The sequence below is a fragment of the Harpia harpyja genome, chromosome 23, assembly GCF_026419915.1.
Source record: "Harpia harpyja isolate bHarHar1 chromosome 23, bHarHar1 primary haplotype, whole genome shotgun sequence".
Lineage (NCBI taxonomy): Eukaryota > Metazoa > Chordata > Aves > Accipitriformes > Accipitridae > Harpia > Harpia harpyja.
The window spans coordinates 4,786,136-4,813,795 of record NC_068962.1 but is presented as its reverse complement, the minus strand read 5'-3'; the positions used below and the strand labels follow the sequence as shown (position 1 = coordinate 4,813,795).

Here is a 27,660-nt window from a genome sequence, read left to right as displayed (position 1 = left end):
TTGCAAAACAAGCTTGCATTACTCCAGAGAATTTTTCTATCTTCTCCATCTGCATACACTGAGGAAGAAAAAACATTGCCTTTAAAACAAGCCATTAAAGAGAAATCAGAATGTTTGTACGTGTAAACAAAGAGGCAAAGGAGCAGGAAAACTCACTTCAAAACTGTAAACACTTCCTGCGGTTAGATAAACAGTTCTACAGTTTAGAAATGTTCTGTCGCTGAAGCAGGTGTTGTTCTGCAGAATTAAATTTAGAGACACAAATTCTGTGTTTAAAAAATAATCACAAGAGCAGATGGACTTGCATTTTTATATTTTTTTAGAGATCAGTGGACAGTTTCTGTGCCTGAGGAGGGAAAACTTAGGATATGAACTGCACTAAAGTGTGTTTCATTTATTAAAGATGACTGGGAAGAGAAATTCCAAATATTATAGCATTCTTTTTTTTTTTTAAACAGGTGCTTGTTTGCGTCCTTCTTGACTATTGCACTACAAACTAAGCTAGTTTATCTAACCCATATTTTGGAAGTGTTGACAAAGGACTTGATGGAGCAATCAAGCAATGTACAGCCTAAGCTCCTGCTCAGACGAACTGAATCTGTGGTCGAAAAATTGCTGACAAACTGGATGTCAGTCTGCCTTTCTGGATTTCTCCGGGTATGTGTTCATTTTTTTCACTGTGTAAGATACGCAAGATTTTTTTAACTGATTTCTTCTGTAGGAATTGTTAGAGGGATCAGTTTAAAGCATTCATTCTAACATTTAACATTATTAATGTGTGCTCCTCTAGTTTAGGTGACTTAGCTAGCTATCATCAATGGGATGTAGGAAAAGAGCACGTCTGTAAGTGATGATCATGTCATTTATTTGGCTGAGATTTGGGTAATTTTGCAATTCTAGCATATCCCTTTCTCATGTCAGACATTATTTCATCTCCATGAGATGTATTGTGATCATACTAAAAGACTGACACGCTTGTTAAAATGCAGCTGTACCTTTCTTTGCAAGCTGTTGGAAAGCTACCACATAATGGAGTTTTAAGGAATACTTTCTTTTGGAAAACTAAACTTCTTTCCAAACTTTTTAACCTCCAAACAGCATTGCAGATTTCAAGACCTAAATGATTTCCAGTGGAAATAAAATAAGCATTTTCTTTCATTTTACCGTTTGTTTATTTTAGCCCACTTGGTAGCACTTCGTTCTTGGTTTCAGTGCTTGGTTATGCTTCCTGTCTCTCTTACCAGTGTGATGATATTGCAGTGTTGGTACCACTCATATCAGTCCTTGCATTAATACAGCAGCAGAATTGTTTGAGGCTCAGCAGCTCGCACCAGTTTCCTGAAACCCCAGGAGCGAGCCAAGGAATTGTCAGAGATCTGTTCTCGATACACCAGTCATCTTTCCAGAGCTGTGCTAGTGAGATGCCTTAGCCAGGCTGCAGGAATGGTGTCACGTGGAAACAAAGATCCAACCTTCCTTTCTCAGGTGCTTTCCTGAAGCCTGAGGCTCAGGCAGGAGAGGGAAACCCCAGTTTCATTCCCTCCTTCGCTGATACACCAGTGTATGTCCCACCACCTTGCTCCCAAGGCTTTTTTCAGGGACAACAAGGGGACACGCCAATTCAAAAGGAAACTAGTTGTTAGCTTGTTTTCTCACAAGACTGAAAAAGGAAGAAATAGCTGAAGTAAGCATGTGAACACAGGCACGTCTCACCCCCCACCCGCTCTTTGGTGGAACTAGGAAGCGTCTGCCAGGTGGAGTAGGAGCAGCTTGTCTGTAGTGTGCTTGTGCACAGCAAGGGGCTGTGAGCTATCTTGCCGCACACTCCAGCTGTCCCTTGCTATTTGCATGAGACTTTCACACCGAAAAGCAAAGGATGGAGGTTAAACAAATAACTGGATAAATCTGCTTAGAGGGATTTTCTTTTCTAATTGCAAGATAACAAGTTAGTTGAAAGGAAATACTTAGTTACACTAGATTTTTTTTTTATAGTTATTCATGCCCATTTAATGATTACAAAAATAAACATGTTCCTTGCGTTTGTTTCATGTCCTAGGAGACAATTGGTGAACCTTTCTATTCGCTGGTGACAACCCTCAATCAGAGAATAAACAAAGGACCTGTTGACGCGATAACTTGCAAAGCCCTGTACACGCTTAATGAAGACTGGCTGCTGTGGCAAGTGTCTGAATTCAAAACAGTGGTACGTTTGCCAGTTTGTGTTCCCTCCAAACACAGATAACTACAATGTTTTCTCTTTTTCTAGGAAGTTAAATTAAGGCTCTTAGACACAAGATGATGGTATAATAAAATTGTTATTGCTGACAAAGTTTCAAAATGCAATAGAGTTTAACTAGCTGGTATTTCACCAATATACATTTCACAAATAGCACTCACTCCTTGCTTCACAGCATGCCTTAATCGCCAAAGGTTAGGCTTAATGAAGTCTCAGGGTATTAAAATTCCTTCTTATTTTAAACTGTACTACAAAAATATAAACATATGCTTAGAATTTAAACTAAATTACACTTTCCAATGAATGAAGGAATGGAATGCAGAGGTTTTATTTTTCTATTGTGTTTACTTGTGGCTAATCTTCAGGCAACAATAATTTGCTGTGGGTTTCCATGTTACTAGCTCCAAATTAGCAAGGTTACAGTGTGGTGGATTTTAATTAGTTGCTTGGTTAAAAACAAGGTATCTGGGAAGCCTAGCTAACTTTCTGAGCTTTACCATAGATTTCTTGCCTTTCTTAAAGCAACTACAAAGTGCCTCCTATTTTACCGTTACACTCAGAATTCTTTGAAAGCTGGAATTCCCTTACTGATTGTTATTCTGACACTGAGGAGAGAAAGGACAGCGAGGATTACTGCACTTTGGAGCATGTAAAAATTGTGACTTTTTGAGTAGGAGGTCTGAAAAAGGTTTTCAGAATGACCAGAGCACTTTTTCCCAGAATTTCCAAGTGATTTTGAGTCTGAGAACTTAAAAATCTGCATTTCCAGTCATTTCCATAGCTTCCTTGCTTCTTAACTCCTGGCTTGCTGTCAGAGTTACCAGACATACTTAGGAATATGAGAAGTGTGACTGAATAGTGGGCTTCAGAGCTTGGGAGCAGAAACTGCCAGGGCAGCAACTGCCATGGCAGGGACACTGCAAGTGCTGGCAGCTTTGGAGGAGAATTCAGTCCTTTTCAGAGCCCATATCCTGACCCTGAGGTAGGGCTTCCAGATCTGCCCATCTTCCGTTTTTGCAGGAAGAACCTGGAGGTCCTAAGATGCCACATACTAGAGGAGACTACGTGACCCTGGAAATTTTGCCTGGTCAGCAATCTGTTGGACTTAGCTCACTGGGTCACATAGGAAGCTCACTGAAATGACAACCTTTCTGTGAAACATTTCTGAATTGTCATTTTCTGCTGAAAGCTCTCGGACTGACAAATTTGTAGTCAAATCTTCTTATAGCTATTTACAAAGCTGTTGTTGGAAGCTTCATGTGAAGGTACTTCAAGCTAAGTTACCACAGCGTGCATTTGGAAAGGAAGTTCGCGACTAAAAATTAAATGCATAATACCGTATCTTTGGTTTCCTTGTTTGTGCGCTGCATTCTGGCATGCATTTGGGATCTGGGGTAAGTTTAAATATATTGCTATTTATAGCCATAGGATACAAAACCCAGTAGTTATGCAGAGCAGCAATTTTCAAGCAAGCTCAATATGCCTACTACTAGTAGACTGTGCAGGAACATCTGGTCCTGTGGAATTGATTGACTTTTCTTATTTATAGCACAAATTCAAATTGAGAGTACCTTGAGGGGATAGCTGACTCTGAAACTGCTGAACACTGCCTTAAGTACTTTTCCTAGTGCTACTTTTACACGTGCAGTCGCTGATAGGGTTTTGTGGGCAGCCTGCAGCAAAGAGGAGAGAGGGGAAGTGGTCTGAAGGACTCGCTATCAGTGGGGAAGGCTGTCTGTAGATGGATGAGGAAGTGAGAGGGCAGATAGCCTTTCTCAGGCGTTGTTTGCTGCCTTTGTACTTTGTATTCCTGCTTTTAAATAGGAGATAATATACTGTTACAGGGTTAATAAGTCAGCTTTCCCTGCTGTCCAGCAGTTTATTGGACTTTTAGTTGAGAAGTGGCTGAATGTTCCCTTTAAAACCGTCAGACAAGGAGAGAGGATCCTGCAGTAAAATTACAGAGATGGAGCCCAAGGACTCTAGCTCTGGCTGGACAGGGAAACAGTTTTGTTTGGTGTTTTGTCTAAGATTTATGCTGGAAACTAAAGCTGTGCTGTTAAAGAGATTTAGGTGGAATAGTGAGCCTTTCTGGGCTGGGGAAGCAGGCCAGCTGTGCACGTTTTCAAGAACAGCATTTAACAGGATGCTGAAGTGGAAGGAGTCAGCTTTTCTTCTCTCACTAACACCACTTCACATGCACTGCAATGACATGCAGGACCTGTGAGAGTACAGACAGGGAACCAAGTATTTTCTCTTTCTGCCTAAGGGATTGCAGGTTTTGTTTTCTAAATGGAATAAATTCTGAGCTGAGTTTTCAAATGCATTTGCACTTTTGCTCACTGCAGTTACATTCTGAGTCTTGCAGTATTTTGTTGGTATTTTCTTTTGCCCCTTTCCACAGCCCCACAGTAGCAGTACATTAAAACCTACCTGTCCAGAGCAAAGTATAAAAACACAGCCAAAAAGAGGGTGATAGAAAGATACTGAAGCACATCTGGAGACACTCAGTGTCCAGATTTTTAAGCTATATAGGCCATTGAAGATGCAGGGATGCATCTGATAGGGAGTTCAACTCTCAAATCAGTGGCAGGGCACAAACAAGGGTGTAGGCACTCTGCATGCAAATCTGTCCTTTCAGGACTGGGACTTCAGTTCCAAACCAATAACAGCAGGATACAGACAGGCTCCTAAAATTCAGGGGGAGCTCCACAGGTCTCCTCCTGAACACACCACTATGCAGATAAACTCTTGGGGCAGGACAAGGAGGAAGCACTGGGCACAGAGAAAGAAGGAGAGATTTTCTAAAATTCAGGCCATTTGTAACAGGAGAAAAAGAGAACTAAGAAACATGTTGGTTTTGAATTGTATTAGAGCTGTCTTTGGCTGGGCCCCATGCCTTATTTAAAAAGGCCACCATCCTTGGGACCAGCCAACCCCCTACTGTTACCCTTCTCTGCTGGAAAGGGTCAGATATTGAACAGAGATGAGCTACTGAAGTAAATACTTGAGCAGAGGAATTGAAGGAAAGATGCTTCTAAAAGCACTGGTCCAGTATGAGCTGAGGAGCTGTGTGGTTTCATGCTGTGCTTATATTTGAGTATTGAGAAATAAAACTGCCTTGAAAGAGACTTGGATGTGTCGTGGAGCCTTTTTGCAGGCTGAAGAAACAAGCCTGCTTTCTCACAGGCAGACAGGCAGCTGCACTCCTCGGTGGTTAATTTGCTCAATGACTGATGAAGAAGCACGGTGCACAGCTGTGTGTTAGTATTTCACTGAAGTGCTTCATTTTAAATAGAAAAGCTACACAGTGCCAGCCTGGCATGGGAGGAGTTTTCGGTGGAATCTCTCCTGTGGAAAACCAGGGGAGACCTCTTCATGTGGTAGACTTGGTGCTCCGGCATTCTTTTGAATAGTCACTGCTTATTTTAAAAAAGGGATTTGGGCTGTTGAATTCTTTGCTGAAATGAGTTTGCATTTTTATATGGGAAGAAATGATGTAATTCACCTGTTCAGCTGACAGCCTTTTATTGAAAGTGAAGCAAAGCCAAGTGGCGGAAGTTGTTTAAAGTGTTCAACTGCTTTATGAGTTAAAAGAAGGGCGTTAAAAGAAGTGGGAGGGCTGTAAGGGAGTAAAGCAGAGACAGGGAACCCAATTTCCTAATAAGACGCCATGGTTTTGGTATTATTAGACACAATTGGTGAGAGATAAGGAAGCTATTAAAAGCATGTGACATATGGGGATTTTCGTCAGCAGAAAAGGACACAACAGCCCTTGCTAGGAAGCGAGCAGTGCAGATGTTGGCTACAGGAGAGTCTTCTGAATTAGGTACAGATTGAGTACCATACTGTAGCATCGAGAGTACAACCCTTGCTTTGTGTAGTGCCCCTCTAACCTAAATTTAACTCCTGTAACATTTTCTGTGCCAATTTGTTAGCTGTGCTCTAACCTCTTCATGGGTAACTGTTCTGGCTCCTACAGAAGGATCATACAATCAATCAGATTTTTCCTGTTTATTGTATTTCATAATCTGGGAGACAGGAGAGTAGGTTTAAGGCAATTTCGTTGTGCTGTACATCATTGTGCTGTCTCCTTTACATAAATTCTCTAACTTTTACCAATCAAAAGTTTTTTCTTCTTTTTTCAGTCTCTCTGAGAAACGGAAATATGCTTTGTTCAGATGCATAGCTGAATAGAGAACAGGGTAATGAATAAGAGCCCTTGAATATCCCAGATAATTCTTCTTCACTTCTAAGAAAATACAGTATTATCACATTTCTTTATTAAACCACATCTCATTTATTATCTGCTATGGTTATTAATAGTTTTGCTAAATAATTCATTGTTTGAAATTCATTTTCAAGAAAGCTACAAATCTGAAAAACCATCTGCAGACATTGTCTTCAAATGTCGTTATTTCTGTCACTGCATGAGTGAAAAAATGTTTTTAAAATTTGTTCCTGTCTTTTAGCTAGGTTCCAAGCTAGTTGCTATACAAGTAGTTGCAAGATGCTTGCCTTGTTCTCCTTAAGTAGCCTTTAACAGTTCTTGCAACCTGTGTTGAGCCTTTGCTGAAGAGCACTGGGACTTTGTGTTGCTAATCACTAGTTTCTAGTGCGTGAAGTCTCAACTCTAGATATTACTAGGTCGAACCACATGTCCTGTAATTCCTCCGGAATCTTTCCCTAAGTTATCTTGTACTTTTGTTTCCTTTGCAAAGTGAGAGAGCTTAGAAAAGGGCCTGATGATATTTCCTTGTGCCTTCCGTGCATCCTCCTGTGATTTCTCTTAAATGTTTTCTGACCTTCAGAGCTGATCATAAAAAGGCTTTCATAATTTTACAGTCATTTCTGATTCTTTTTCCAGTTCTACACTTTGTGTCTAAATGCAGTGATTGTGACTGTCAGCTTCTGATTAATGGTTTCTAAAGCCAGGGATTGTGCTGTCAGACAGGTTGAATCTGATTTGTGAAAACTTCAGCTACAGAGGGAAGACTTAATAATAATTGGCTTTCCTAGCTCCCCATCAATTGCTTCATCACTTAAGATTAACTTCTGCAGGAAATCATATCAGCAAAACTGTCTGTCTCTCTTGGTTTAGAGACTTTTATGTGTTTAAATATTTCTTCCCATCTGACCACTTCTTTGAGTTGTCAAGTGTTGTTATTTTCCTCACATTGTGGATACTTTTGATTAAGAAGTCCATAAATGACTTGTATTCCACCTACATAAAGGACTGCTGCTCTCTTTTTACAGTCCTGTCATCCTACAATGAGTTGAGTGGGGATGGGAGGACTCTCACATGCTAATAATAATTGAAGAGGCTGCACATTTATGTGCAATCTGTGTGAGAGCATGTGCTGAAAAGGAAATGCAGCAGAGAAAAAGACAGTTTCTCTTGACAGTCTGAAAGGAAGAGGAAATGAAGGAGAAGCAGGAACATGAATATTGCAGTATAGGAATAATGTTAGGAGGAAAGGATCAACTAAAGGAAGGAATGCTTCCAAGGATGTAAAGACAAATCAACATCAGCTGAAGTGTGAGTAGCTACTCCAGAAAGATCCGTTCAGAGACTAGAAGAGACAAAGAATTTGATTAAAATGAGTTTTCCAAAGACAAAATACAGTTAGTCTCTGTCCACATTTTTATCCTACAAGACCATGACCTCAGGGCAATCAAAATCAAGGACAGGACTGCTGTCTGTTCAGTTGGTCTGTGGGCCTAACCAAGCATGACTCCCTCATTCCTGTGCCAATATATTTTTTTACTAATTTTCCACATGAAATCCCAACCTGAGGCACGGCATCCAGTCTGCTTCTCCTTCTGCAGGCACTGTTCCCACATACCCTCCTCTTCCATCCCGTCTGTCCTTTGCATGGACTCATTTTCCTCACAATTAAACATCTCGGTGTCCTGATTAAGTTATTCTCAGTGACTTCAGTTACATCCTAGTCTTTGTTGAATCCTGATCTTCATAGTTTTGCAACCCTGTTTTTAATACTCTTCCTGCTTCTGTAGAAACAGTAAAGTTAATTTCTGTCTCATTGGACTACTTTTTTTCACCACCAGTGTGTCATAATTTCCACTCTTGCTGGGTAATAAAGCAGAAAATAGCATTCTACAACTATTAATAACTACCCATTTTTCTAAGAAGAGAGAAAAGTTGTCCCTACAGCAACCTGGACAGAAGTTCTTTCCTTCACATGACAGCAGGGAAAATAAATTTTTTTTAGTTGCTTCCTCTTTTAATGATCGCTCCTTCACTGAGTCGTACCCGCAGTCCTCTCATTTCAGTCAAAAGATATGTATTACACCAGAAATGTCCAACAGCCAGAATGGTTCGAGTATGTAGATTTTCCTTTGCCACTTGTGGTCAAGTGCCAGCAGCTACAACACTTGTTTTAAGTCTGTCCCAAGGCATCTCCAGCAGAACATCTGTATCCGTGTAGCTGAACAGTAATTTTTCTGCAAGGAGCAGGCTGTGGCACTGGAAATGATTGCTGTTATCGTTTAGCACTAGCAGTTCTGTGCTCATCCCTTTTTCCCTGCCTTTTGGCAGCTGAGCTGCCTGACGTCACCAGAAATAAGACCCGACTGAAAACATTCCCTGGACATGGTCACCCAGTCTCGTTGGCACCTCCCTCTAGCCCGTGCTCACCTTGTGTGCAGCCTAGCAGATGAGTTGTGTCCCAGCTAAGAGTAGCTGTGAGCTAAAGGGCAGGGGTGTTGTAACTGGGCAGGTTGTGTGGGTGTTTGACCTGGAGTAATGACTAACAGAATAAATCACACTTTTCTGTGCAGATCTGGACCACTTTGGGTTCTGTCTGCTGCAGCATGCTTTGCCTTTCCACTGCTTCTGCAGTAGCCCTGTCTCTGCCGCCTCTAGAGACACGGCTGTATCCAGACAGACACTGATGTCGCCAGGGGAGGTGTATTTTTTTGTATGATATAAGGCACTCAGCATGATCTGCTGGTGCAAATACGCATTTTAACGCTGCTCCCTATCCAGTCAAAATCAATCATGCTTACCATGACGACTTACTGAGCAACCTTATCAGATCTCTAGTCGCTTACCATTTTGCTTTTAAGGCATTCCTTTTAAATAAAATGCTTTTTTTAGAACATGCATTGTAATTATTCCTGGTCCCCTGTCTTTTTTTGGTAATTCACTGAAACAGATTTGCACAAAAGCAGAATACAAAATACACTTTTGGAAATATATAGCTATATATCTTTGATTCTTCAGACATGAGGAATTCTAAATGCTTCATTGTGTAATTAATTCAAATAATCTTTGTTTGAAATAGCTTTAATAATAAATATGCTGAAAATGCGCTGTCAGGAGTTTTTAGGTTTCACGTGCCAGGTGTTCCCTGTAAGTCAGAATAACGTGTGTTTCCTTCTGCAGACAGTGAACATTATCTTTGAAAAAATCCCAGAAAATGAGAGTGGAGATGCCTGTCAAACTATCCAAGTTAATGTTCTGGACTGTGACACCATAGGCCAAGCCAAGGAGAAGAGCCTTCAGGCTTTCCTTAATAAGAACGGCTTTCTCTATGGTCTGCAGATGGATGAAATTGGTCTTGGTAAGAGCATGTCACTGTGTTATATTTTCATGGAGTTCACTGGTCGGTCTGTGGAGTTTTCTTGTTAGGAAATCCTACCTTTGGCTTTGATATGTTTAGCATTTAGGCGGAGTGTAGTTTTTGTAAGGAATTTCTAGGGAAATACTAGATCATTTATGCTACCAGTTAGAACATTGGAACTACATCTGCTTCGCTTCTGCATGGACTTCAGCATGCAGTTAACAAACGCATGTTATTTATTGAACACATCTGATTTATATGTTCCTTTTCTGAGTTAAGTAAGGTGGCCTGTCCACCTAAGTACAGCTGGTTGATAAATTTTGTCAGCAGGTAAGATGACACATCATGATTACTAAGTACTTTAGTCCCTACCTATTATCCCTCCTACTGCCCTTCCTTCCCACAGGCCTACGTTTGCCTTTATCAGGAGAACCCACAAATATAGTTTATTTACAGTTAGATTAGGTTCATATAATAGTTCACATATGACTCAAAGGTACATACAATATCTATAGATGTAAATAAAGCCATTCCAGCAGATGAGTTGAGCCGCCTTTTCTTGTTGGGTTTTCAAGAGCCCAAGGTCAGATAAAAGCCTGTAGTTGCCACCATATCACTTCCCATGTGCTCCAGTAGGAAATCTAACAAACTCTACATTGTTGGCATTTGTCACCTCCCGGACTTGCTCCCTAAGGTGTTGATATTTCCCCACCTTCTCAGATGCTATGTTGGCAAGTGATGATAATTTACGTTCATATCTGATGTTTATATCCACCACCAGTACCTGACCACCCTTCACAAATACTATGCGAGTCTTGTACAGCTTGTGAAACCTTTCTTCAAGTCACCGTAACACCAGGGCACACTTGCGCAACTAGCTAGATTAGGTGAAAGCACCTCCAAAAATTCTGCTTTGACCAGCACAAAGTGAGGCACCAATAGCCTGCAGTAATGGAAGCCACCCAGGCTGTCACCCCAGATAAGGAATCTGTAGTGTGGGAGTGCAAAACCACTCTCATGTGACCTAGCACAAGGACAGAGAGAAACAGCTCAGTTGGGAGCCACTGGTCCAGAAATAATTAGGCGTTGTTTTTCTTTACAAACATCTGTACAGTGAGAATGCCATTGGGATGTAATTGTTTTTTCTTGCTGTCATACTGCAGAACTTGTGTCTGAGGAGCAGCAAAGAGAATTGTTAGATATTGATGGTTCCTCAGAGGTGATGGAGGATGGGATAAGGAAGCTAAATACCATCGGTCATTACGAGGTAAGCACGGAAGCCATACCAATGAATCGAGAAGCAGTTTCTCCCCAACTCCCAAATGCTGTCTGCACAGAAGTATCTTGATTGATCAAAATCTTGAAGAGATAGCTGAGCATCATCAACAGAAGGAAAATGTGTGACACACAACTTTCTTGCCAATGAGTCATATGTTTTCTGTTACTTTTCAGAGGTTTGCTTGTTGCAGGGTTGCTTGGTTCAAGCATACCAGCTAAACTGTTACTTCTGTTGAGCATTTCAGTTAAAGCAACACCTGATTTCCAGCTGTGAACATTGCCTTGAGTCTTTTCTAGTTTCTGCTGCTGAGGTTTTGTTGCACCATGCGCAATTGTTTACCTCTTCCCACCTCATATTTTGATTATCTGAACAGGCGGTAGTGATACTTATGAAAGCTCATTGGGAGTCAGAATAAAAAAGGACTGATGCGTTTGCTTGCTCTTCTCGAGACCTCCTGTGTCAGTCTTCTTCCCTTTTTCTCTCTGTTTTTGCTTCCACCTACTGTCACCACTTGTACCGCAAGTTTTCCCCTCCATTTCCAATTGCACCTGTCATTTTCAATGCTGCAATAATCTGTCCATCGTTGCAACAACACACAAGGCTGCAACTGGCGGCAGAGCCCTTCTGGGTGTAGCGCATTGCAAAAGATAGCAAGCAGCATTGCCTGTCTAAGGAGTTTCTACTGACACTAGTCAGAGGCTGAGGGGCTGGGGTAAAATGTGCAACAGATGATTGGCCTCGGGTGATACGGTGGCTCACATTTTGATGCTTACAGGTAGATTTCTGGAAATGAGGTTAGTATGCTGAGTGCTTTTGGTGAGCTTTCTTTGTGCCTCGTTGTTGAATTTGAAAGCCTGGCTCTTAACATGATAATCAATTTTTATTTATTTAGAAGTTTTGCTGATGAGTGTAGGTCTGTGTCATGCAATGCAGTATGGTGCTGAGAAACCTGAGCCAGCCCTGAACATTGCTGTCTGCATGAGCAAATACAGTGCCATCCACAGAGAGGAACAAAGACGACTAGCAGGACTGTTTGTAGCTTGGGCAGAGCACAAGGCTGCTCAGGTCTGGAGCAAGCTCATTTGGATTCGCTTTACAGATTTCTGTAGGCATTTGTTGCTCTCCTTACCTCCTGGGGAGGCAGCAGTGAACCCAGATGTCCTGAGTCACCATCCAGTGTCTTAAATACAGCTTTTCCTGTGCCTCTCTTGAATCTTGTATATAGATTAACGTGGGACTTCCTCCACTCCACTTGTAAAGATTTTGTACAAATTAGGACATTGCAGTATTGCAGTAAGAGTCTGTGCAGCAAAGGCCAACGTAGATTTGAATCTGATCAGACGTTTGAACTTCTGTCTAATGCGGTAATACCCACCCTTCTTACCACAGGCAGCTATTGCAAGTGCTCCCTGATTTTACCTGGCAGCTTTTTGCACTTCCTGAGCTCATGGCATGCCATGGCTCATGGGTGCCATACCTCATGGCAGATGAGTCTGCTCCAGTTGGTCATTGTCATCGCTGGGTATCTTTGTCCCAGCCCTTGTTTTTGTCTGAGGTTTCTACAGGCAGATGCAAGTTAGGTTGGAGGTTCAATTGTTTTTGCAAAGCTGTAACTACACTAATTATAGCTTAGCAGCTGCCTTATGGAAATCGTGCTGGGTATCTCTGTTAGATATTTTAGTTCACTTTTTCTGACACTGACAAAATAATGTACATTTTAGGCAGAAGCTTAGTGGCGTTTTAGGCAGTGGCTTAGTGGCGAGTGTCAGCCATTAGCATATCTAGTTTATTTTCTTGTATGCATATTAATGCAAAAAGGAATGTGAAGGTGTCTAGTTAGCAAGAAAAAGGAACATTGCATACACAGTGTGAGAGTAGTAACATTGCCTGAGGAATTCCAACGTACATTTCAACAATGCCTAGAGTTTTGTGGCAAGCCTGAATTTTTCTTTTTGTTTGCCAGGCTTAAATGCTAGAAAATAACCAGATTTTGAAACTGGGAAGTACTATCAAATCTTTTTAAGATACTGGAGCGTGAGGGTTGTGTTGTAAAGGTCTCAGAATCACCAGGGACTTTTGAAAAAGCAGACGTTAGTTTCTACACTGATTTTTAAAATGCACAAGTAGGGGATGTTTGCATTTTTGTGTGGTGTTTCTGAAGGGAAAAAAATTCACTGTACTCTTATTAGACTTTCATGTGTCTCTGACTTTTGTGCTCCTTTTGCTCTTAATTTTTTGCTCCTAGTAGGGTTACTGATGTGATTATTTATGAGGTCTGCACTATGGTTTGCATGAGAATAACCACAAGCCTTGACAAGAAAGTTGCTGTCCTATGGATGATGTCCTATGACATCATGATGTCCTATTTCCCATGCAAGAAGAGAGCTGGAGAACCGCTTTCAGATCTGCTCTCCAGTCACAGATCTCCAATTTCTCAACCTGTAGCAGCATCGCGCATTCCAGGAGCAGGCACAGTCCCAGAGAGCGAATTTGAATGCGTGATCCGGAGAGCTCACTGACAAGAACTGGATTATAGGGAGGACAGGAAGCCCGGAGAACGAGGCAGAGGCATAGAGCCACACTACTCCATCTTCTGTTTTGCAAAGTAGCTGTACTCCATGTTGTGTGGATCTGAACAGATCTCCCCTCTCCCTGTTTGTCCCCCTCAGTAACACAGCTGACAAAGATGTTTTGAGGGGCCCATGGGAGCAGCCCACCGTGAAAATTGACTTAGGCAGCAGGACACAAAAAGAAGGGCTTGCTTTTTTTTTTATTGGATCACACTGAAAGAAACAGCAAGTATGGCTGCTGCAGTAATGATAAAGAAGGGAAAGCATATTCCACTTTTTTTTCCACTAAAAGCATAATTTTTACCAGAAATAAAACCTGAAGTAGGGGCTTGGATCATGGCTGCACTGCACCAACGCTTCTGGTTCCTGGGGGGAAGCACGGTTCTTCCTCCAAGCTCTGCCCATCTCCCTCAGGACAGGAGCCAACACAACTTCAGCATTGAGCTGCTCTCCTGCTTCTTGGAGAGGGAGTTGAAGCAGCGTTTTGCCCACACTGCTCTGGGAGGGGGTAAGCTGCTGGGTAGCCCTGTTCCTGTTTACCTATCTTCAGGGCCAAGTAGGAGGACTCTCTAGGTGTTTGTGTCACCTCACAAGCTAGCCTTAGAGCATATTCCTACTTGCAGTGTCATTTTAAAGTGCTCTGTGTTATCTGAAAGAGCTCTGAAACACTGTATGATAAATGGAAACACTGCAAAAAATCATACTTATAAAATAGATTGCATTTACTTTCCAGGAGCAAGTGTAAGTACAGATTTCTTTGGCACAAGACACAGCTTTTGATAGAGTATCTTAATGTTTAAACTGGTTTCTCACACAAGGCTGGCTGCCAAGGTTTAAAAAACACTTAAATTATTTTGGCAGAGATCCCTTCCTAGAACTGGCCAGTTGTTTTTGTAATTATAGAGGGAAGTATACTAGCACTTGGCAAGACCCAACATTTCACAGCAGAGCAGTGGTGTAGTTCTCAGTGGGAACCGTTTTTGAGTTACTCTTTGACAATAAAAGCATGACCTGCCAGTTTCTTTTAAAGATAATAGTTACCATCCTGGCAGCGCTATAAATTCAGGGAAGGAAGGGGGTAGATTTTTACTAGAAATCCCAAGGTAGCTAGATACGGATCTTGACCTTACAGTCCACGGGGTGTAAATATTTTGCTCAGTTTGAAAATAGTTCTTGGGAGCACCAGGCTAGACCCTCAACATGGCCCCACCGTAAGGCATGGGGGAAACGGACTGAGCTGGAAGAAAGGGGGCTGGAAGAGAAATCATCCTTGTGTTCTCCTCCCTGCCTCACCTTCCCATAAGATCCTATTGCACTGGAGCCAGAGAATTCAACCTGGGCAATCTGTAGAAAGGTGGGTGCAAGAATTATAGAATCGTAGAATCGTTTAGGTTAAGAAGCAGCACAGAGCAGTACATGAAAACAAAAATGGCCAAATAGGGGCTGAACCAGAAAAACCAAAGAAAGGGAAAAGTCTGAAAGGCCGCTTTGTCAGAAGAACTGCCTTCCCACCTTGCCAGGTAAGGCTAACAAACTGCAACTGCTGCCTGTGCCTGAAAGACTGGCCCTGGCTGCCTGCTGAGAGCTGTGCACACCATGGTGAGAACAAAGCGGGCTGGCACGCTCCTGCGCTGCCACGGACTTAAGGACAGAGGAAATGAAACTGAGGGTTTCGTGAATTGTAGACACTTTTGTTTCAGCATATGTTTGTTTTTGCTTTCAGATTTCAAATGGAGCAACCATAAAAGTCTTTAAAAAGAAGGCAAATACCCGATCAGGTAACAAAGGGACTGCAACCTATTTAATCTTTCGTGGAGAATGGGCTGGGAATGCAGAGAGCTGAGTTATGACAGGTTGTATCTTGGTCAATAGGAGGTCAGAAAACTTGGTACTTTGATACAGCTGAGCCAAATGAAGAGCCATGTTACCCTGGCTCTGGGCCTCTGGCAGGCACAGTGGGCCTAGGAGGAGGGAAGAAGGCAAAGGAAAGAAAGACAGAAGGACTTGGACTCCTCAGCAAATGAACGCTTAAAGATACAGACTCACAGGCAGGGAAGCAGGGCAGGGAAGCTCAGGTGACACAAAGTGCTGACTGCTGAGACCAACACAGGGAGCATGCCCTGGCATAATACAAACCCACAGTTTTGGAATTTTCCTTATTCTCTTGACGGTGTTTCTGAAAACTTTGACTCGGCTGTCTCAACAGCAGGTCAGAAGTTAAAGGGTGCTTGCCAGGGGTCAGTTCATCTCACCTACCCCTGTGATGCAGGTTGCTCCAGCCCAGCTGGTGGCTCGGGGAAGGTGGACTTTCTGTAGTCTCTGGGGAGAAACAGACGCTCCTAGCCTGTGATTTACCTCCCCATCAAAGTGGACATCTAAAGTTAGGAGAGATGTGTCCCTGAGGTGCAAGTCACTGGGATGGCATTGCTCTCTCCCTCAGCAAGACCAGGGTTGTCTGTTCTCAGCCGTTGCTTTCAAGCCTGACCTCAGCCTGCCTGCACTGAGTGCTCTTACAGACTAAACCCAGGCAGTAGTCTCATCTGCTGTCTGTTGTCCTCCTTTCAGAGGAGCTGCGATTTGCTACCAGCTTACCCCAGCAGCAGCTCACCCCTAGCTTAGTGGTCTGAGCTACAGGTTGGCACTGGGGAGGTGAACCAGGACCTGTGCATTTCTTAGAGGCTTCCCCCACGCTGCAGGCAGGAAAGCATGACACCCAGCCTGCTTGCTCGGCATCCTGGCATGCACCCTGCTGCACAGCCCAGAGCCCAGCAGAATTCACAAGCTTGTAGCTGTGTGTTTCATTAATGCCTGTTTGCTCTCTGCTTTCTGGTGTTTAGATGTGGAGTACTCCGATGAACACTGTCATTTGGTGAGTTCAGTCATTACACTGTTAAGTGGTAGATTTAATGCTAAGCTGGATTTGTATCTGTGTAATCTCTCTAATCTCTTCACAACAGATTTTACCAGACTCCGAAGCAAACAAAGATGTGAAAGGAACAGGTCACAAAGGAAAGCAAAAATTCAAAGTGAAAGAAATGTATCTGACAAAGCTTCTGTCAACAAAGGTAAACTGTAAAGCCATATTTTGGGGGAGGGCTGATGTTAGGCTTGGCTAGTTTGGCACAACAGAAATAGAAATTAAAGCAGAAATTACGCAGACCTCCTGCATGTATATCAAATGTTAAATAAAAAGGTAGCCTATAAAAATCACTGTGCTAACTATGGATTATAACCATTTGCAGTGATAGACACATTTCACGTGTTCTAATGCTAGAGTTCTAAAATTGTCTATTACTTGCCCTCTCTATCTCCTCAGTAAGCACAACCTTTTTTCTCAGGTTAAAGAAAAAAGGTAGTTATTGAGCTTATAGAAAGTGAGTTTTGCCACTGAGTCCCATAGGGCAAGAACGATTCCTCTTGGAGAGACAGCTTTCAGTCAACAATCTCCTCACCCTCTACTACAGTTTGCCCAGCTTAGAGACAACTTCCAAGGCCTGAGTTTCACAACATGCTGCCCATGAAATGAATTAATCCTTTAGGGTCTCAAATTAAGCATCCAAAATAACTACATAAATTTTAAAAACAAGGTCCTTAGGATTTATAATACAATTACCTAATTTATACAATGTGCATTCCTTAGGAATAAGCCCTGCTCACTCCCTCCAGTAATGTCATCTTGTTTCTGACTTACTCAAAAGGGTTATAAAACTCTTTGCAACAGCATAATACTTAAAATATTAATCAGTGCACAACACTGAGGGCTGTGCGATACAAGAGGCCTGAAGGGATGATGATTGTGGGCTTCTTGCATTTAAAAATCTGTCAATCATTATTTAATTAGATTGTTGATAGCATCTGAAGTAATTTGGGACGCTACCCAAAGTGAGAGTGAAGACTGGTCATTTCTCATTAGCTGTGGAAACTAAAATAAGCCCTTAGGAATTGCTGGAGTAAACCAGTAATATCTTATGGTGGAAGACTGAAGAACAAAAGAAAAGATCAGGCTCTTAAGAAACAGTCCTTTTAAAGGGCTTTAAATTAATCATCTCTTTCTCCAAAGTAGGATAGTGCTCTGAACAACAGTGCTATGATATCCTTCACTGGAATTCCACCCGTGATATGCCGTGCACTAAAGGAAATTGCATCGAACCATGTCTCTCACCCATACACACACCCAGACACAATTGCAGCGTTCACCACGTGAAATGAACGGGCCAGTAGCGCATCGAGGCCCTGGGATACACTTAAATCCTTCTCATTGAGAGAAGATTGGGCTGAACTGAGCTTCAGAACAGATGTGAAGAAAAAAAGCACAGAACAGTGTTTTGCTTTGTTTGCCTCTACTTTTGAATACTCTGTGCCGATGTCAGTGAGTCCGTCAGTAACTAAGTCTTTGCTTTTGTGAGCCAAATAGCTTCACTTCTGGATCAGAAATACCCAGTTTCAGTTCTTCTCTCTAATACTAGTGTCTTTGTATGCCACCCAAAGCTGTTATCCTAGAATTAGATCAAGCGCCACAGTCACTTGGCTGTGAAGCGTTGATGAGCACATGCGTTCAACGTGTGTCGCAGATGGCACCACAAAGACCAGTGCCCTAGAAAACTGGTTAAACTCCTTTTGCTCACCTCCCTCTTCCAGTCACAAATTCCAAATGCCTTTAGCACGGTGCCAACAGTATCCAAACAGTTGATGTTGTCTTTGTTGGAACGAGTGATTCCTTCCACCTACGATTTATCACAAAGTTCACCACAATTCTCCTGAAGTGATAGGACATGTGACATTTGAAAGCAGCTCATTATGGTGTATTTGTAGTTTCATTTTTGTTATTGACTGTCTTGTTTGCCAATAACCTATGGCCTAGATGTTTACCACAAGTGTATTGTAGTTTCTGTGTGTGGTTGCCTTGCGGCAAGCTCAGCTCTCTGAGACAAGAAATCCTATTCTTTTCTTGTGTAATAGTAGCACTATTCATTTTCTTACTTTTCAGGTTGCAATTCATTCAGTTGTTGAAAAGCTCTTTAGGAGCATTTGGAGTTTACCCAACAATAAAGCACCCGTTGCCATCAAGTACTTTTTTGACTTTCTGGATGCCCAGGCTGAGAGCAAAAAAATTACTGACCCTGATGTGGTCCATATATGGAAAACCAACAGGTATGCCCATATGATATGCGCAGGAGTGCATGCACTCTCTGAAAATGTAATGTTGCAAGGATGGAACAGGTCACCAGTGATCAGAAGAATAAGATTTTGGCATGTCTGGGTAAAGACATGGTTTGGTTTTGTGGATCCCAGTAATTTTAGCATATTGATTGGATACTGATACAAACCACCGTAGCTTCCAGGACTTCAAAGTCTGTGTACTGACTTCACACTCAGAAAGAAGTACCTGCAGGTTGAGAGCATTATTTGAAGAGGGAAGGGTGACTGACTGATGTGTTTGCTCTGTAGCCTTTGTTCCCTGATCCGTTTTTTACATGAATAAGCAGCCCAGGAACGTGCTTCTTTCCATGAGTGCAGTGCAATTAAACTACCATTTTAAAGCAGTTGTGCTATCTGAGTGGTTAATTTTAAAGATGCTTGTTCTTTCTAGTCTTCCTCTTCGCTTCTGGGTGAACATACTGAAGAATCCGCAATTTGTCTTTGATATTAAGAAGACTTCACATATAGATGGCTGTTTGTCTGTAATCGCACAAGCTTTCATGGATGCCTTTTCTCTAGCAGAACAGACACTGGGGAAGGTAATGCTGCCCTTCCAGTCTTTTGCTAACTTCTCAAGCAATGTCTTTTGCAACTGTATAATGATTTAGGGGATGAAGTCCTGGATCTGATGACATTGGGGGCCAAATTGTCAGTGGTGTAATTAAGCTGGGTTTCCATTCCTTGTTGCTCCATCTCACGTGACTGAAGAATTCACTGGAGTAGTCAGATACAGCTACTAGAATGCCATATTGATAGTTAACTGCTGCTTGTCTTCTCTGCAGTTAGTTTCTGCACAATGTGTTTATAGAATTTGTGGAAGAGGGTGGAAATTGTAAGATTTTAAGGAAGTTTTAAAGAAATTTTTAAACACCAGTCTTAAAAGTATTAACGTTATTTGATAAGTAGTCCAAATTTTGTCTGCCACACACCAATGTGCAGAAAACACACAGTAAGCTACTGGGAGCTATAAGAAGACTTGAAAGAGCTCTGAAGTTTGAAACAGTTCCTTTCACATGTATTAGCTGCTCTGTTTTTATACGCAAAATTATTTGCTGGAGTAATGAGTCCAGAAATCTTACATTCAAAAGCTCTTTAGTACAGTGTCCAGAACTCTGGGGATTAGGAATACTTCATTTTTCCCAAGGATATTTTCCTTTTCTTTGGACCAAAGCAGGAAGCATTTGTTCAGGTTCATACTACCAAGAAAAACAGGCTAGAGATTTTTTAGCCTAAAAAAACCTCATATAAAAATGGACTAATTTCCTATGTGCTCTGAACCAACTGCTCATCTGTTAAAGGTAAATAACAAATAATGTGCTTATTTATCTTATTTTAGGAGTGAAGTGCCATGAATTAAAACTGATCACATCACTTGATGGAAAAACTGCAAATGGTCTCTTAGGTTTCTGTGCTTAACATCCAATGTGAAGTACTGTTGATACAACAGCTCCCATTAGCCATGTTGAAAAGGGATGCTGAAACCTGATAAAGGTTTGCAATGCAGTAAACATCTTGTGGCCTTTTAGTACTATAATGTATTTACTTTCACGATTTTTAGCATTTTATCCTAAAACATTCTTTAGCCACTTAGAAAACAAACATTTAAATCATTTCATCACACAGTGGAAACAGTAGTGACAAGGTATCACATGGTTGTGTCATTTATTCCCCAGAATTTAAACTAGAGCAGTGACAGGAAACTACCAGCCCCCACTTTTACATTCTGAAAACACAGTTTCCAGGTGGGGCTTTGGCTCCTACCACAAACATCAGCATTTATGTTCTCAGATGAGCCTCACACTGCCTGGTAGGTCAGTGCTGACCTGGGTTGTTGAAGCCCTGGGGAAAAGAATAAATCCCTTTGGCTGTGCATGCCTGGCAGTCAGCTCTCCGTGCCCTTGAACCCCCGAGCGAAAGGAATAGTAGGGACCAAAGAGTTTCAGGGGAACCTCTGCCAGGACAGGATCTAGCAAGGCTCTCTGGCATGTTACCCTAGGGGAACTTTCCACAGCACTGCTGTATCCTGTATGTTAAGTAGGGTATCGGCCTCAAGCCCTTTGGTTCAGCTTTCACAGTCTTTCAGGTCCGGGGAGGGGTGAGGAGGGAGGAAGAAAGAAAACTACGTCTAAGGGACAAATGTTCATCACTCCTGATACCAGTAGAAATAATAATATGGCAACTGTCATGAAACACAATGCACTGTTACTGAGGTCCTGTGTCTGTTCTTCATCTTTATTTCATAACCTTGATTCCTTGCATATAATCACCGCAAAGAGAAATGAGTCACACAGAGAACAGACACAATTAGATGCAATTAACTGTGTGGAGGTGGAACCTTAGGAAATCTGTGCTGTGAAAATTGACAAGGCTTCAAATGTTTTCTTTTAAGGAAGCACCAACAAATAAACTTCTCTATGCTAAGGACATTCCGCTCTACAAGAAGGAGGTGAAAGCGTACTATAAAGCCATCAGGGATCTGCCTCCACTGACCACTTCAGAGGTTGAAGAATTTCTAACTCAGGAATCTAAGGTATGGTTGAGAAGCGGCAACTTCATTTGCTTTTATGTTAAGTTTTTTAAAAAGGAGAAGTATCTGACCAGAACTGTTTTCTGTTTTAGAAACATGAAAATGAATTTAATGAGAAAGTGGCCTTGATTGAAATCTACAAATACGTAGTGAAATATTATGATGAGGTAAGCATGTCTGCTATTCCTGCTTAACCCCTTAATGTTAACTTGCTACCTCAGGCTGGAAAGTTGGGCTTGACAAAGTAACCGAGGGCTGGCCTGGTGTGTGACTTACTGGCTGCCGCTCCAGAGACAGCCCCTCGGTGACGGAGCCAAGGCTGCTCCTCCTGCTGAGCTGGGGGGGACCAGAGCTGGGGGGGACCACCCCCGGGGCGGCTGGAGCCCCCAACTCTCAGAGGGGTCACAGGCCAAAGGTTTGTAAATGCACCTTTACTGTCACCACTCTGATTCACAGGGACAGTAGCAACAAAATCCTCCCTGCAGTTTCGAGAAAGTTCCTATCTAGTCTAGACTTCTTGTTTTACTGTGTTTGCAGAGTATCTGCTAATGCCTGTCACAACTCCAGTGCATGCGCTCCATTTACCTCCCGATTCAGAAATCAGATTAGACGGTAGCACCAGGCCTTTCGATTTAACAGTCAGTACAAACACCTCAACGGAGCACACTCAGCCTTACAGCAAGAGGTCTCTGCTCCTTTCCCATCATAGCCCTCTTACGCTCTGCTCTAATAGTCTTTCTCTTAAAGAAAAGAAGCTATAGCTTCCAGTGCCTGCTATTGCTAACAAAAGAAATCTTTTCTCAACTGCAAGCCCTTAGTCACAGGCTACCTCTAAGCTGCTTTGTAAGAAAATCCCTGCCCTCCGCTTTGCGTGATAGGATTCTCCACTCCATTTTGCTCGGCAGCATCCTTGACAGAGGCTGCGTGTGCGTGTGCCTGCGCAGGGACGCAGATAAGAGCCAGCTGGGGGGGTGTTGCCTGAAGGCCTCCTTACCACTTGCAGCAGGTTTTCTGGGTCTCCCAGCAACCAGACCTTTCTCTCTTTCATCCCCAGCAGCTCAGCATCAGCACTTGCTGTAATCATCCAGCTCTCAGTCACCCGTTAGCTAGCTTACCACTTCTGGTCTCTAATATCTCAAATTATCTGGGCTTGGCATCAAATCTTTGCCTCTTAAAAAAGCTTGGGATGATGCTCAGAATGGCACTACACTTTATTAAGCTTATTAGAATTGTTGACAGAGGAGACTTCAGAATACTTTCTAATCTTAGGGCCCATTTTTGCGTTTTTGAAGCTAGTACTGGCTAAACTTACCCCATCCTTAGAAGGAAACCCTCCCTCTGCTCTTCCCTCTCTGGCTTTTGACTGGGAGCAGCTAAACCTCATTCATTGTTTGCTGAGACCTCAGTCACTTTGTAGAGTTGCCAGCAAAGAGTTTTCAGACAGCAGTAGTGCTCCTTCCTATCACCTGGGCCGGTGCCAAGTGGGCCAGTTAGAGGAAGAGAAGCAGTTTATTGCCCTCAGTTTATAGGGCAGAGGAAGAGAAATAAAATACCATTTGCAAATCTGCTCTTGGGTAAAACTGGAGCACTGGCCTTGCCTCGCACTTCAAGAGATGAGCATGTGTTGGATTTGTTTTGGTTTTCTTGCTTGGCTCTGTCATTCTTTTGTGGAAGTGTTGCAAATCCTGTAATCACAATGACTTGAAAGGAAAACTACCAAAATAAAATGTTCAAGTCAGAAAAGAATGTTTACATATAGGCAGGCATTCAGATGGATTTTTCTGCCACTAGTTGTTGGAATGCAGAAAAGCAGGCTTTAAAAACAGCAAGTAAAATAAGCACTAAAAAAATTATTCTCTTTTTTGCTAATTGTTAACAGATTGTCAGCAAACTTGAGCGAGAACGGGGCTTTGAAGAAGTCCAGAAACAGCTCCAGCAAGTAAAAGCGCTATTTGATGAAAAGAAAAAATGCAAATGGCTTTGAGCAGAGCACTGACTCACAGCGTCACTGTGGGGGATTTTAAATAAGCGCTGCTGCTCCCCAAACTGTTTTGACTGACTGTATGTACAGGGTTTGAAACATTTGGACACTCTTCTCCACTCTGACCATTCCAAGTAATATCTACATTTGGGAATGAAGTACGGGCAGGGGTAGATATTCAAACGAACGTGGGCATGTGAAAGTGAAAGTGAGTCTAGTGTTGGCCGGGCCAGCATTTTTAGGTACTTGAACAGATGTACCTTTTGGTTCAACAATACTGCCTAAAAGTAAGCTTTCTGCTTACTTAAAAACAAGCTTGCAGGAGATGTGCAAACCACATTGCAAGGTCAGAGTTGCCCATGTGAACTTGTAAGTTGCTTAGCTCTTTTGTTTTTTTTAAGAGAGAAAGCTGATGTTTCGCCACATCCTTTCAGCAGCCTTGGCAAACTATGAGGATGAGCTCCGGCTTCAGAATACGGGTCAGCTGCAGTTTCCTTCCTTCCAGAGAAATGTACACTGGTTCCTGTTCGAAAACAAAAAAAAAAACCCAGCACCAAAGTGACACTTAGGACAAGTGCGTTTAGCAGAAAAAGTGGGTCTGAGGTTTGAAGGCCAAATGCCCCGTGGCAGGACTTACCTTCCTGAGGTTAGAAATTCCACCTGCAAAGTGAAGCCAACCACTGAGCGGGGTGGAGCGGGGAGGCTTTTGGAGAAAGGCGCTAGGCTGGCATCAGTCTGTGTTTACATTTCTACCTTTCCATCCTTAAATAAGCTGTGAAACACTTGTGAGCAGCTTCACATGTGAAACCTCCGTGCAGCTGCACCACATGGGAACACTGTTATTTTGATTTGATGAAGCGGCTGGCAATGGCCGCACTTTGGTGCCCAAACCTGGACTCCGGCGCACGATCGGCCCTGATGCATCAGTGCTGACAGTCCTGGCCAGTCTTGCCGTGGGTGTACAGGGGCCTCATAGATCTAAAGCCAGCGGTTTTGGGGGTTTTTTTGAGGTTGTCCACACAAAGGATTAGTTTAATATGTAAGAACAGGAGGGCTGGTGTATGTAACCTCTGGCTGTGTCTGAGAAACTGATACAAGTGTGCTAGCTAGGGTTGGGGGTGGGGAGGGGGTAACTAACTGCCTTAGTGCTGCTGGGGTGTTTTTTGAGGCTTGGCGGTTTTAAAAGGCGGCTGTCCATTACATTTGCATTGATGGCTAAAGTTAGCCCAGCTGGAAAGCAGGTGCGTGGCCATGCTGCTGAGACGAGGCTGGTGCAGTGGCTCCTGTGCACAGCCACGGAGGAGCAGCCGTGGCTCTGGCTCTGCTACCGCACCAGCGCGGTCCTGTCCCCCACTACAGAGCTGAAACGTTTTGTTGCCGCGGGCTCTGCTTCGGTCACGTGGAGACACTTAACTAAGGCTGCCGCCTGCCCTTAGAGCTGAGGTAAGGTGTTCATGAGATGGAGATACGTTTCCACACGTTCCCGGAGGGATGCAGCACGGGAGGTGAGTGGCGTAGCGCAGTGGCCCACAGGAGAGGGAAGAGCTGTCCCCTGCCTTGGCGGTGCCATGGGCTGTGAAGGGCACAGGTGGCCCAAGTTTGGTATAGAAAGCCTGTGCTGGGGCTGTGCTGGCACCAGGCACGATGCCCTGGCACGTGGCCGGCCAGTGCTGGCGAACGCTAACCACGCTTTGGTAGAAGCAAGGCCGCCTCTTAATGTGGGAAAAAAAGCAAAACCACAAACATTGCCTACTGGTCTGCCCCCTCCCTACTATGTGATTGCACAAGTTGTACCTCTTGCGTAGCCAAGAGGGCAGCCACCAACCCATACTGTGATGGCTTTTTTTTTTTTTTTTTTTTAAGTCTTACACTTGCTCTTAAGTTTACACTTTATACTTGATGGAATGTATGGCTTTGTTCAGGAAACTGCACTACAATGTTGCAGTACTTTCAGCAGTTCTCTGCCTGGCACAATAGATTTTGGTAAGTTTAATTTTGATTGGGAAAAAAACTCACCCCCCAACCCTAACCTATCTTGCCCTCTGTCCTAAAGGAGTGGACTGTGGCTTAAGTAGCACTTAAGCTTAGAATACCTGTACTTAAGGGCTTGATTTTTATCATTCTTAACATTTTAAAGCAACATCAAATAAATTAAAAAAAAAAAAGCACAGTAATTTAATTAATATTAAAGGAAGGGCATGAGCGGATTACTCTTTCCAGTTAGACAGACATCTCAGCAGTTCCGTTCCACTTCAGGTGTTTGCTGGCAGTGCATTTGAATGAACTGTGACAGTTTTGTTCAACAGTAACCTTCTGTACAGGCAGAAACCACCCCCTACTCCCGCAACGTTTCTGCTTGGAAAGCTGTAAAATATAATCTGTTTGCGTGGGTCTGATCCTGTGAACTTCACTGTATGTGTTTATATGATGAGGAAATGAAAATCGGTCCTATTCTGTATTTGTACTACTGCTTGTTTGCTACACTAGCTTTAATGATTTCTAGAGATTAAGTATGTGTTGAAGCAGGCCCTGTAGCCTTAGCCTACAGCCTGGAATAGGATTATTGCCTTTTATTCAAGCCTCCTAAACAGTGTCACTCTGTTAGTAAACCATTTAAAGTCATGCTGGGACTTTGTAACCCATCGAGTGGATCTCACAAAGTGATGTGAAGTATAATTAAGTGATTGTGGCTCTTTTGGTAGGTTTGGGTCAGCACACAAAACATTGGCACACCTTCCGTATCTGCAATTCGCCGTTACTGTTAACACGGACAAAAAAGAACCGCCTCTGACTAAAGCTGTATGATGGCAACCCAACAATTCTAACAGCATTCTCCGAAATGAAAGCAAACTTCTCTTTAACTTATTTTCACATGTTTACAGGCAAACTGCTATGGCAAACAGTATATTTTCTAACACTAGCTTACAGAGCATTATTTTGCGGTCATCTAGTTTAAAGTCAAATCTTACTAACATGTAAAGTAATTCCTGTTGTACAGAAGTTAACCTGTTGTTTAAAATGAATGGTTAAAAAAAAAAAGTGCAAATGACAAATACATGTTGGTGTTTGTAAGGGTTTATCTAGAATAAAATGCATTTGGAGGTTATTTTGATTAACTTGTGTATTTTAAAGTGTTTAAAAGAAAGCAAGCACAGCTTGTAGCGGTCCAAGGTCACGCAAGGAACAGCACGCAAGACACTGACTGGCGTCGGCTGAGGAGGACCACGGCAGTTCCAGCGCTGCGAGGCTCCAAGGCAGAGCCACCTGCCTCAGCACTGTGTGTTACAATCCACTTCCACCACTCTGAAAGTTTTGTATTTGTTGGGAACTACAAAAAAAGGAAGGTATGGTGCTGGGGGCAGAGGGGTACTGGCCTGAAACTCAGCAGCTGGCCCTAGGGCAGGGGGGATTCCCAGGGTGGGGGATTCGTGGCAGCCTTCCCACCTCTGGGAAGCTGTGCAGGCCAGAGCTGCACTACAACTTCATGCTTTAAGGCTCTGAGAGTATGATGATACTTTTACAAAGCTGTTAAAATAATGTTAAAACCAAGGAGCTGAGACAGACTGGGAAGGGGAGCGCACGAACCAGTAGATAACCATCATCCTTCCTCCTGCTAGTACCCTTTTTCTGCCCTCCAAGGCTTCCCCAGTTTGTATAACCCCCCCTCCCTGCCCCCCGACATCAGATGAAGTAACCACGTAACCAGAGCCAGGGACAGAAACGCCAGGCTGCTGCGCGCCAGCTCTTTGCAACCATTACATACTGGTTAAGCGTTAGTGCACATTACATTTGGCAAAGCTGGCTCAGGCACAGGGAGTTACTTTTTCCAAATTAATCCTGCAGGAGCCAATAGAAGTAGCTGCTGTTACTTCTAATAGTTACACTGTTTTCCTCAGAGAAGTCTAACAAATTCCCCAAGAAAGTGCAGTACAATCCTTATACTTACATACTGCATGGAAAAATCAAAAATGCAGCCTTTGAATAAAGTTGAATCAATGACAATATCACCATATGCAACATAGTTATTCAGTTGTCGTTAGACTGTAGTAATAAAGCATACCCAATAAGCTATTAAAAGAAATCGCACTGCATATCTCACTGTCTTGTACTTTCACCGCAGTATTTAAAAAAAACAACAAAAAACCAAAAACTCCACACAACAAACAAACAGAAGAAAATCACTCCTACACTTCCAAGACAGTTTTCACTGTCAAGTCAAAAAAATTAATTGATCCTTTACAAGTTTCTGTTACTAAACTGATAAGGAAGAAAAAAGATTTTA

General features: G+C 42.7%; 1 protein-coding gene across 2 annotated transcripts in view; it reads left to right on the top strand.

Moving 5' to 3' along the window:
• The window catches only part of PLXNC1 (plexin C1), a 71,760-nt gene extending 45,276 nt beyond the window's left edge, over nt 1–26,484 (top strand). The window contains exons 20-31 of one of the 2 annotated variants that reach the window (XM_052774547.1): nt 459–657; nt 2,057–2,203; nt 9,645–9,822; nt 10,986–11,089; nt 15,395–15,449; nt 16,509–16,540; nt 16,629–16,736; nt 18,659–18,822; nt 19,262–19,409; nt 21,260–21,400; nt 21,490–21,564; nt 23,277–26,484. In XM_052774547.1, coding sequence (XP_052630507.1) covers nt 459–657; nt 2,057–2,203; nt 9,645–9,822; nt 10,986–11,089; nt 15,395–15,449; nt 16,509–16,540; nt 16,629–16,736; nt 18,659–18,822; nt 19,262–19,409; nt 21,260–21,400; nt 21,490–21,564; nt 23,277–23,381 — 1,456 coding nt within the window. In that variant the 3' untranslated portion in view covers nt 23,382–26,484. The other variant, XM_052774548.1, reaches the window with a different exon arrangement.
• The last annotated feature ends 1,176 nt before the right edge of the window (nt 26,485–27,660 follow it).